The sequence below is a fragment of the Pongo pygmaeus genome, chromosome 6, assembly GCF_028885625.2.
Source record: "Pongo pygmaeus isolate AG05252 chromosome 6, NHGRI_mPonPyg2-v2.0_pri, whole genome shotgun sequence".
In the NCBI taxonomy this organism is placed as follows: domain Eukaryota; kingdom Metazoa; phylum Chordata; class Mammalia; order Primates; family Hominidae; genus Pongo; species Pongo pygmaeus.
Window position 1 is genome coordinate 150217133 of NC_072379.2, and position 11332 is coordinate 150228464.

Below are 11332 nucleotides of genomic sequence, written 5' to 3' on the forward strand. Positions count from 1 at the left end.
TAATGTTGAGGTTTCAATCCCATTATTCACAGCAGAGAGCTCTGTCATTTCACTCCAAATACTTTAATACAATTCCCAAAACAGAGTATTTGTTTTCCAACGATTTTTAGCCTGGATCATGTGTCATCAGTCCCCAAATTGATTTTATGTCTCTCATTTCTGGAATTGCATTTTCTTTTATCAATGATTTCAGGAAAAACTCAAGATTGGGAAGGTGGATATGAATGGCTTGGCCAGGAAGAGTTGGAAGCGTGTTTACTGAGAGTGACAGAAGCAGCAGTCACAGATAGGAGCTCTCACTCCTCATGCTCTTTGAATGTTTCTTCTGAAGTCTCTCCTCCTTACTACTGTGTCCCAGCCTCCCCACTATAAACCCTTTATATGTATCTCCTCCCAGCATGAGTGATTACCTTTATTCCAGCACTTTTTCAAAATTCTTCCTCTGTAAGTTCTCCTTTCCATCATTCTTGGCAAAAAAAATTCCTTGCCTTTACTCCAAGAAAAACACAAATTTGCCTCTTTTTTTTTTTTTTGCTTTCAACATTTTACTCGGATGATGAAGCTCTGTCATTTTATATAAATTCCAGTTTCCCATCACTCTCAGTATTAAAAACCCTTTAAAGAAAATTACTCCTAGTGTTGAAATTTTCCTTATTCCCCTAGTATTTTTATTTAGTTCCCCCCAAATCCTCTCATGACAGAACTCTTACACACACACACACACACACTCACTCACACTTGTGGTCCAGTAATACAGTTCACTTTTCATTTAGCCCAGTCCAGAGTCCCTTTTCCAGGAGAGAACCCTCTCCTTCTTCATGTTCTCTTTGTATATTCCCAGTATACAACTCATCCCCTGGCCCTTTCCTCTATTCTTGCTTCATCAATATTTCTCTTGTTTTTTCTCTGCTTATTCCTCTCTTTCTCAATGTCTGTTTTTATAGCCAATATACTATATGATCCAGAAAAGAGCCCCCATTATACATATAGGTCAAAATAAGAACTGAGCAGACCTGAAAGGGTGGGACAAATTGCTTGTTGTCCCACAGTTTGGGCATATGCCCCTAAGTCCCCGCTACCAAGGGATCCCCCCTCCATCCTCTCTCTTCAGCTCATCTCTTTCTATATGTGTCTGGTTACACCTTCAGGTCCTATCTCCTCCAAAGTCATCTCTTTGATGGCCTGCCTTGCTCTTTTTTCTGCCTTAGGACCATCCTATTCTGACAATCACACTAATCTTTTTTTCTTAAGATCATCCTGCTGGCTTCCAGGCTCCCGCCCTGGGCCCTTTTATCTTGTGGACATTTTCTCCCACCTTCCAGTTGCTGCTCTATCTTTTCCTTATGATCCCCCTTAGAAGATGCTATTCTGACTTCAGTTACTGGGTCTTCCTGATCCAACCAGGTACAAAAAAGAAAACAACAGCTGAATCCCCAAAAGCAAAATGCCAGGACGAAAGGAGAAAAGAATAGGAAGACAGGCCCTATGGCAGCCTTTGGGGTCTGAAAGAGTGATTAACCCTTTGGACAATGTCAGAAAGGGCCCCAAAACTGATAATTAAGAATTACTTCTGCTGGCAAAGGACAAAAGGACTCTTGCATTCCCTTCTTGTCTCTGTTCAAGTCAGCTCCCAGGCCTACTGGGGTCATTTCCACCTCTAAGCTGGATGCAATGAATGGTTGAGCAGAAGCGGTTCCATCCTGATACTAAAGATGTTGAAGCATCAGAGTCCCCATACTTGCAAGTGGTCCCTATTTTTCTTAAATAGGGCCCAGCAAATTGTACAAGCTTTGGAACTCAGAACACCTGAATCTGTCTAGCCAGACGAAATCTTTTCTGGCTTCTAGGAGTTAAGGACCAATAGAGAGGTCAGGAGGGCTCTAATTGAATTGACTCTAAACAAGGTTCAGTTTAATACACCCTGCCTCTATGGAGAGGGCACCATTCATGGAGGGTCCAGGGTCCTTGAATTATCTGTCAGCTGAATCTTAGCTGGGTTCTGCACCCTAGATCTTTGGGCCACACCCAACTCAGCCCAGCCTTTAGCCTCTCTCTTGGTCTCCTAGTCAGCACTTGACCAGCGTGTGCTAGGCCTCCTGTAGCTAATGTTCTCTTTGGCCCCCTACTCAGTTCTTCAAGGCTTAGCTCTGAATCTGCCAATTCAGAAGTCACGGCTTTAAGACAACCCCCCCCCCACACACACACTTTTTGCCCCTGCATCCACAGAGCCTATTCCTATCCTTTGAGCCTTTAGGGTCAGTATGACCTCCTTAGAAGCCAGAACGTGCCCTCCATTGCTGAACTGACAGCTGCTCCAACATACCCCCATCTTGGTGCCCCCGGAAATCCCATCCTTTTAGCTTGTCTACCCCTGGCAGAGGAGGAAAAAAGTGAAGGAATTCTGAAAAGGAGACAGGGCCAAGGCTTGATGGCTAGCATGCTGAGGGAAAGGCACTAATGTGAAGGGAGCACTGCAAAGTCTTCGGCTAGCCTTCAGGGCTATGGGGACAGAGCAGCGCGGGGGTTCTGGAATCTAAAGAGGCTGTATTTGGAACTGAATTGGAGTCAGAACCTGCGCGCGATCTAAAGGTCTGGGACTTCAAGGCTCCAGGCAGGTGCCAAGGTTCCGAGCAGGTTCCTGTCTGGAATTTCCAGGTTAACCCGCCTCCCGCCCGCCCTGGTCGGCCCTAGCACTTACCGGGCAGACTTGGAAAAGTCTCTGAGAAGTGCGGAGGCGGAGGTGGTGGGGGCTCTGCCACTTTCTCCCGGGCCGGCAGCAGCTCATCAGCTTCCAGCCCACCCTCTGGGCGTCGGCCGCTTGGCTCGGGGTTGTTTCGGGCGGCAGTGGCGGCGGCGGCAGCGGCGGCGGCGAGCTCCTGGGGCCCGTAGAAAGCGTCGGGCGGCTCCGCGAAGCTGGGCAGCGCGGTGGTCAGCGCCACCATCGAGGGCACAGCCTGACCCAGCCCCGCGCAGAAGGTGTTGGTAAGGCGGCCGGCGAAAGAGGCTAGCGGGGCGAGGGGCGGGAGACCAGCGGGCAGCGGCGCGGGGGCCAGCGCCTGCGGCAGCACGAGCGGCCGGTAGGGCATGAACATGGGGTAGCCGGTGTACAGCAAGTGGCCGGAGCGCGGTGGCGGCGGCCCGATTAGGGAGTCGATGGAGAAGGCAGTGCCCGGGCCCCCGCCGCCGCCCCCGCCGTTGCCCCCAGGGGCGCCACCGCCTCCGGCCCGCTGCATCTTGCTCGGAGCTGCGGCCGCCCCTGGGCGCTCACCTCCGGGCGCCTCCGTGCGCCCCGCGGCTCGGGCGCCCCGCGCGGACACGCAGGGCTCGCTCCCTGGCTCCCGGGCCGAGGTGGCGGCGGGGCGCGGGCTCGGCGCAGTGTGGCTCCGGCGCCGCGCTCCCTCTCTCTCATAAGGAGGGAGGGGGCGGGCGAGCGGGCGGGCTGGGGGTGTCGCCCTCCGGACTCATCCATCTTCCTCAAATTACGCTTCACTTCCTCCCTCCGCCCGCCGCCGCCGCGCCCGGCTCCCGCTCCCTCCGCAGAGCCCGTTTTCAGCGGCCCGGCCGGCAGGCCCGGGACCCCCACCCGCCCCCCCGCGGCCCAACCAACTATTATTAATGGAGATTGATGAGGCCGGACACGCCGCTTTGTGAAAGTTTGCGGCCGACGAGAAGGCGGCGGCAGCTGCTTGGCCGGTCCCCTTCCCTCCACCCAGTCCATCCCCCTAACTTAGCCCACCTGGCCCGGGCTCCGCCCGGCTAGGAGAGCAAGCAGGAGGTGGCCCAGGCTCCGACGGGGCGGCGAGGCCGAGCGTGGATGGGACACCGGGCGGCAGGCGGAGAGGGCACACCAGCAGGGACAGGCAGCGGGGCCCCGGACCTCAGCACCCCTCTGCTCCGGGCCGCCGCCCTCCTTCGGGCCCCAAGTCATTCCCCGGCGTGCCTCCCAGCTCCGACACCCCTCCCCCGCCCGTGGAGCGGACGTTGTGGCGGTCCCCAGAGCAAGCTCCGGCGCGACGGGCGGGACAGCACGGCCACCGCCCCCTCCAGCGAGAGCGCGGGGCTGAGGGAGGCGAGGCGGGGCCGACAGGGGGCGCGCTGCGCCCGCTCGGTTCTACGGTTTAGGGCCACTCTTACGGGGCCCCTTTCCTCCTGTCTGCCCCATTCGCACTCTGGCCTCTGGTCTCTATTCTCTTGGCATTGGCTCTTCACCTTCTTCCTCATTCCCTCCTCCAACTCCAACTTCCCCTAGTCCCTTTCTCTTGCCTCTGTGGGTAATTTCCTTGAGTGCCCACACTATGCCAAGTACTTACCATTCCTCTGACCTTTCCCCTCCATCTTTCTCCCATCCTTTACATTCTTTTTCTTCCTCCCACTCCTCTTCCCTTTCCCGTCCTCGTTTCTATTCCTATTCCTCTGATTATTTCTTTCCCATCACTCATTCCTTATCCCAGTCCCTCTTACTCGATTTTTCTCATTTCTCTCCTTTATCTGTATCTCTTGTCTATCTGTCTGTCTATCTCTTGTCTCCCTCCCTCGCTCTCTCTCCGTCTCTTCTGCTATTAATTTTCCCTGATTGGCTCCCCAGCTCCAGCGCCGCTGATGAGCCCTATTCATTCCTGGGCCTGACACTCACGACCTGCCCTGGCTGATTGCTGGGGGCTGGCCCCAGGAGCGCTGATGAGCCCCAAGGGTCAGCAGCGCTAATTATCCGCTAATTGCAGATGACTCTCACCTCCCCCCTTCTGAGACACAGAAATGGTGGCGCCTTTTACCGTCCTCCTCCTCCTCCCAATTCCCAGCAGTAGAGTTGTCAATCTAGAGGCAAAAGTCACAGACACTTTGGCTTGATAGCCACCTCAGGTCAGTGGGCAAGAAAAAGACAGGCAAGTCAACAGAAGAGTGACCCAAGCTTCAGGACACAGGGCAAGCCTGGCCAGCTACAGTGAGTGTCATCTGGTCACAAGGAAATTGTTATTCAGGTGAGGCTAGGTAGATCCAAGCTAGTTAAAATTAATAACAGCAAAGCCAGGCAAGTTTAGGAAGATGCAGTCTAGGTAGGGGAAGTGATTTGGCTCCAGCGAAGACGAAAACCTACACAAGTTCCAGGACTGCCCGGCCAAGACAGAGCAGGGCAGGAGGGAACTCTGGGTCTCAGTGACATTTGTCCCAAATCAGGAGTGTTGTGTTAGCCTAGTGAACACTGTTAATGTCAGGCTGATGCATTTAAATCAGTACCTTGAAAGACACTGTCACCAGGGTGGACTGAGGAAGGGGGCAGGACTCAAGAAGGGAGTTTTTTGGTTATGCCTTAACTGACAATTCATCAGAGAGGTGAACAGAGAAAAGTGTCATTTCCATGCAGTCTTGATTTACCTTGGGCTCCACCTTAAACCAGTGAAATTTCTAAGAAACGAGTCTGGTGGTAAGATGTCACAATGGAGAAAGAAGAGGTGCCTTAGCTTAACTCCAACTCACTACTAAAGAACTTGTCTAAAGATACTCTTCAGAACACCCCTTTGCTAAATTAACCAAGCACTTTACCATACCAACATGGAAGACGAAGCTTCAAAAGTATATTGTATTTTTAAAGTGAGAAGGCTTATTGGTGTTGGATACATAACAGAGGCTTATTGACTTGACAAATTATTGAGGCAACTTTGGGCTACAAAACTGAAATTAAACCTGTATGAGCAGTTACAGGATCAGCCAAATAAGGCATGAAGGAAGAACCATTTTTAAAAGTAATTGCATTCATTTATTGCATAGGTAACAAAATCATATAGTACCAAATTCCAAAAGCTCAAAAGGATATATGTTGAAACATCTCTCTTCCACCAGTCCCTTCAATAAAAGGCCACTTTAAGAAGCCTGTCACATTCTGGTATGTCAAGGACTCAAGATTAAAAGACCCTCTGATTGTATTAGCCAAGCATGGTGACACACACTTGTAGCTCCAGCTACTTGGGAGGCAGAGGCAGGAGGATTGCTTGAGCCCAAGATTTAGAGGTTAGAGTGAGTTATAATCGCACCACTGTACTCCAGATTGGGTGAGAGAGGGAGACCTTTTCTCTAAAAAATGTTTTAAAGACCCTCTGGGCTGGGCATGGTGGTTCATGCCTGTAATCCTAGCACTTTGGGAGGCCGAGGTGGGTGAATCACCTGAGGTCAGGAGTTCAAGATTAGCCTGAGCAACATAGTGAAACCCCATCTCTACTAAAAATACAAAATTAGTTGGGCATAGTGGCACATGCCTGTAATTCCAGTACTTGGGAGGCTGAGGCAGGAGATTCACTTGAACCTGGGAGATGGAGGTTGCAGTGAGCCGAGATCGCACCACTGCACTCCAGCATGGGCAACAAGAGGGAAACTCCATCTCAAAAAATAAATAAATAAAATAACCCTCTGATCTTGAAGATATATGTCACCTAGTTCATGCCAAGAGCTTATTGCTTAGAACTATACTCAGTAAAGTGGATTCTCTACTCAAGCTGGCACAGGAAGTAACTACTTTTTTTTTTTTTTTTGAGATGGAGTCTCGCTCTGTTGCCCAGGCTGGAGTGCAGTGGCATGATCTTGGCTCACTGTAACCTCCGCCTTCTGGATTCAAGTGATTGTCTTGCCTCAGCCTCCCGAGTAGCTCTGATTACAGGCGCCTGCCACCATGCCCGGCTAATTTTTGTGTTTTTAGTACAGACAGGGTTTCACCATGTTGGCCAGGCTGGTCTGGAACTCCTGACCTCATGATCTGCCTGCCTCGGCCTCCCAAAGTGCTGGGATTATAGGCGTGAGCCACTGCGCCTGGCCAGGAAGTACATGCTTAAAACTTAGTGCCAACAATTCCCAGTGGGCCACCAATTCTGAACAGAGGCAGGTGAGACCTTAAGTACTTCTACTGACCTGGTGTGGTTTGTGTTTGTTAGATACTGTATTTCATAACCCATTTATATCCTCTATCTGTTCCCTTGCCATGCTAGAGATACGAAGTGTGACTTCTGTGAAGTCCTTGACATTCGGTAACATTGGCATACATAGTGGCAACTGCAGCAACCCATTTCCTTTCCCTGCCCTTTCATAGAACATAGAACTGAGGCCACATGGTAAATGGAAAGAAGCATTGGCTAAAGGAAAAAGACCTGGAGTCAAATTCCTTTTCTGACCCCTCACTGGGCCCTGTGACCTTGACCCCTCTTTGACATCTCCATCTGTGAGGGAGAGTGATTAATATCTACTCTGGCTGGGTACAGTCGTTTATGTCTGTAATCCCGACACTTTGGGAGGCCCAGGTGGGAGAACCACTTGAGACCAGGAGTTCAAGGCCAGCCTGGGCAACATAGTGAGACCCCCGTCTCTATAAAAAAAATTTTAAAAATTGGCCAGGCATGGTGGCACATGCCTGTAGTCCTAACTACTCAGGAGGCTGAGGTGGGAGGATCACTTGAGCCGGGGAGGTTGAGGCTTCAGTGCGCAGAGATTGTGCCACTGCACTCTAGCCTGGGTGATGGAGCAGGACCCTGTCTTAGAAATAAGAACAACAAGGGCTGGGCGTGGTGGCTCACGCCTGTAACCCCAGCACTTTGGGAGGCCAAGGCGGGTGGATCACGAGGTGAGGAGATCCAGACCATCCTGGCTAACACGGTGAAACCCCGTCTCTACTAAATATACAAAAAATTAGCTGGGCTTGGTGGCAGGCACCTGTAGTACTAGCTACTGGGGAGGCTCAGGCAGGAGAATGGTGTGAACCCAGAGGGCGGAGCTTGCAGTGAGCCGAGATCACACCACTGCACTCCAGCCTGGGCGACAGAGTGAGACTCCGTCTCAAAAAAAACAAAAAACAAAAAACAAACAAACAACAAGAACTTTGTCTAGTCAAAAAGCAAGGGCAAGAGTCAATTTAATATGAAAAAACACCTTCCAAAATGAGTTCTTCCTGCACTAAATAGACAAAGAGTAGAGTGGCCAAGAAAGGAAGGGACTCATTTTCCCTGAAATCCAGAGCACTCCAAAAACTACTTCTTACTCTCTCATCAGTACCAAGTACAGACCTTACCTCTGTCAAATCTGAACAGAGCTAGCTCCTTTCTTTACCAGCAAAAAACTATGGTTCTCCTACTGAATTCCTGAATAGACGCATTATGGGCAAGTACCTGGTCTCACTGTCCGAAACAGAATTCTGAAAGTGCTGCTTTGTCCATATTCTCTGACATTTGGGAAATGCTCCGACAGAGGAATTTTATCTTTAATCTACCCTCTGTGCCCACCGCGGCCTCATCATCTGGCCTGACCTGTGTTGCCAACCAGCACCAAGGATGCTAAGAAAAAAACAAAGTATTCAAGTCAAAGACCACAAATCTATACCTCCAATCCACTCATTGGCCAGAGAAAGTCCTCTCATGGTGGGCAGCGTCGGGCCTGGCCGCGGGTACCCTCTGGTGGCAGCAGCGCACAACTGCGGGCACGGCGAAGGAGGTGCGGGGTGCTGCAGCGCCCCCTGGCGATAGTCCAGGAGACGCGCCGTAGGGCAAAGAAACCACTAACGGAGCATCCAAGGGCGAGCACGGGACGCCTCTAGATGCTTAACTGTGAATGCACTGTTTGGGGAGCGGGGGTTGTACATGTGTGTCTTAACGTCTAGTGTGCGTGAGTGTAGGGTTAAGTATGTTTAGTGTGCCCCGGTACCCGAACCCTGTATGTCTGTTGTGTTAAATGTGTACCGTATGTATGAGCCCGCGCGTTCACACGCGGGTAGGTTGGTGGTGGGGAGGTCCGCGCCTCCAGTGCAGGGCGGAGTCCTCACGGAGGCGTGAAATTGGTTTGGAGCAAACACATTACGAAAAGCAATTACCAGGGAGAGGTTCTGGGCCCGCGGGACCAACAGCCAGGAGGCTGGGGAGGAAGCGCCCTGGCTCGCAAGAGTCTGAATGTCTAACCCCAGTGAGGACTCTCCTGACTTGCCCCGCTAAGGGAACAATATGTGAAGTTGTGCACAGCCCCTTCACAGCCACCACTCCACATCGCCTTTCTTCCCTTCCCCGTCCTTAAAAAGGCATCCCATGATCGCAGGCTCTCCAGATGTGGCCAGAAATCCTCCCCCATCTTCCTATCACTTTAGAGGAGGGTCCTTCTTCTGGGACGCCCTCCCAGATCTCAGCCCCATTCCTCACCCTCCTCTTCATGCCCCCAGCTCCTGCTCCCACGTTTATCTTGCATTCATCCTATTGCCTCTTGTATTCTAACTGGTTGTTCACACGCTTGTTTCTCAGACTAGACTGAAGATTCACTGAGGGCAGGAGCGTGTCTCGTTCCCAGCAGGGCATGAAGCACCTGAAACCTGGGGACCCGGAAGCACACAGTGAACAAAGTGGATGCGATCAAATAGAATTTCCATCAAAATCCAACAACAGGACTCTCTCGGGCAAGTCATCCGCGGGAGTCGGGATTCCCTGGGAGCAGAGCTCCAAACTCTTTCCCGCACCAGCGAGCCCGCACTTGCATGATACCCAGACCTGCGCTCGACCTGGCCCCAGATCCCCTTGCCAGGGGCCACAGCCTCTGAGATGCTTCCTAGGCGGCTCCAGTGCCATCTCCCCAACAACGGCCTTCTGCTTCCCGTTACTTCCTCGTCTTCCCCATCTTAGCATCTGGCACCACCGTCCAGGGGTCCAAGCCAAAAACCTGCGAGTCGCCCTAGACAGCGCTATTCTGCAGCCTCCTACATCCCCCCCAGCGGCGGCCCCCCGGTTCTTCCCAGGGATCCCGAATCTCGCCCACCGCGACCGCCTCTGGCCTGGACCACCGCCGCAGGTGCCCCTCGACCCACGCCCGCAGCCAGGGCGGTCCGTCCTGCCACTCCTACTGATCTGCTCTACTCAGGTCTCAGGCTAAATGTCACCTCTTCAGAGGGCAGGTTTCCCTGTCACCGACTGCCAACCCCCCGTCCCGCACGTCTCTCCCCGGGCTCGGCAGCACCTGCTGCTTCCTCCTGTGCGCCGCGCTCCGGCTACCCCGCGCAAGCGGACCCTGGTGGGGGCCTGGAGAGCAGGCCTTGCCCCCGTGCGGCGGTGCCTGAACGCAGCAGGCCCTGGAACGGCTGCGGAACAAACCATCGAGCACTAGGGCGTCCCCCGGGACCCCCACCCCAGCCGCGGTCTCCACGGGGCGCCCCGCAGGCCCTCGACAGGAGTGGGCCTCACGCACCAGGTTCCCGCGCATGCCTTGGGGCAGCCGCTTCCTGCCTGCGAGGTGGGGCCTGTGCGGTCGGGGTCTGCCTGGGGTTTCCACAGCGAGGAGCCTCCACGGCTTGCCCACCCGCACCCGCGTCCCCGAGCCGCGCCCTAGCACCTGAAGCCAGACAGACCGGTCAGCCCAAGGTCCGTGAGGCCAGGGTGGGAATCCGAGCCCTCTCACTTCCTCTCCGCTTCTCCTCAGCCGCCTCTCAACGCCTAACCCGGCTTCGGGCTCTGGTCCGCGCGGCCTAAAGCCTCGCGCCCTCCAGGCCTCGCCCCCTGCCGCCCTCCAGGCCCCGCCCCCTGTCTCTTCGCGCCCTCCCGGCCCCGCCCTTCGTCGCCTCGCTAGTGCCGGTTGGCGGGAAAGTCGCGAGCTCCAGCGCGTGCGCATTCCGCCGCCCGGGGGAACTCTGTCCAGCGACCCTTGACGTCAGGGATCACGGTGCACTTGATTGGCTGCTCTGTCCCGACCACCTGCCCTTCGCCTGTGGTTGCAGGCAGCTCCCGGCTGCTGGGGCCTCTGGCAGGTTCTGAAAATCCTGATACTGCAATGACCCTTAGGGACTCTCCTCCCTCTCTTTTTACAGATGCAGAAACGTGAGCCCAGAGAGGAAAGAGACTTACGTTCCACAAGTTAATGGCAGAGTTAAGACCAGAACCTGTGTCATGGAACTTTCAACTCAGCGCTCTTGCGGCCAGAGCTAAATTTAAGGAAGGAGCAGATAAAAGAGGCAGGAACCAGGCATGCTTCTGGTGCTCCCTGACTTACCGTGTCAGGCAATAGGCAGAACTGGTTCTGTTTTTCTAAACCTGGGCCTTTCGCTGTCACCTGAGCCATGGTTACCCTCTGCGATGGGCCATCCCACATACCCCTCCTTCCGGTGGCTCTCCTGCCTCCTCACCTTCCCACCCCAAGGGTTCCCGTGCCTTCCTGCTCAACTCTCTGCACTGCCTCCATGTGCACCCTGCTCCTCCTTTAGGCCTTTTCTAACGCGTTCTCACCTGGTAGTCATTGTGTCATTTCATGGAGCTGGCAAGCTTGGGACCCCTTAGCAGCCGGCTGATGCCAAAGGGGAACGTGATGCAGCTGGCACCGTGGGGCAGGCAGG

The 11332-nt window shown here is 53.7% G+C and overlaps 2 protein-coding genes across 2 annotated transcripts in view; one reads left to right on the forward strand and one right to left on the reverse strand.

Moving 5' to 3' along the window:
* GBX1 (gastrulation brain homeobox 1) overlaps positions 1 to 3513 on the reverse strand; it is a 21127-nt gene extending 17614 nt beyond the window's left edge. Inside the window, exon 1 of the mRNA XM_054496885.2 lies at positions 2699 to 3513. Coding sequence (XP_054352860.1) covers positions 2699 to 3233 — 535 coding nt within the window. The 5' untranslated portion in view covers positions 3234 to 3513. The remainder of the gene's footprint in view (positions 1 to 2698) is intronic.
* Positions 2595 to 11303, forward strand: LOC129041377 (uncharacterized). The gene is made up of 3 exons (XM_054496886.2): positions 2595 to 2982; positions 9261 to 9870; positions 10811 to 11303. Exons 2-3 carry the CDS (start codon positions 9313 to 9315, stop codon positions 10859 to 10861), a joined length of 609 nt encoding a protein of 202 aa, XP_054352861.1. The 5' UTR covers positions 2595 to 2982; positions 9261 to 9312; the 3' UTR covers positions 10862 to 11303.
* The last annotated feature ends 29 nt before the right edge of the window (positions 11304 to 11332 follow it).

Coding starts and splice junctions, on each gene's coding strand:
- LOC129041377 (XM_054496886.2), top strand. CDS start 9,313: ATGAAGCACCTGAAACCTGGGGACCCGGAAGCACACAGTGAACAAAGT. Junction 9,871..10,810: donor TACTGATCTGCTCTACTCAG/GTCTCAGGCTAA, acceptor CTCTTTTTACAG/ATGCAGAAACGTGAGCCCAG.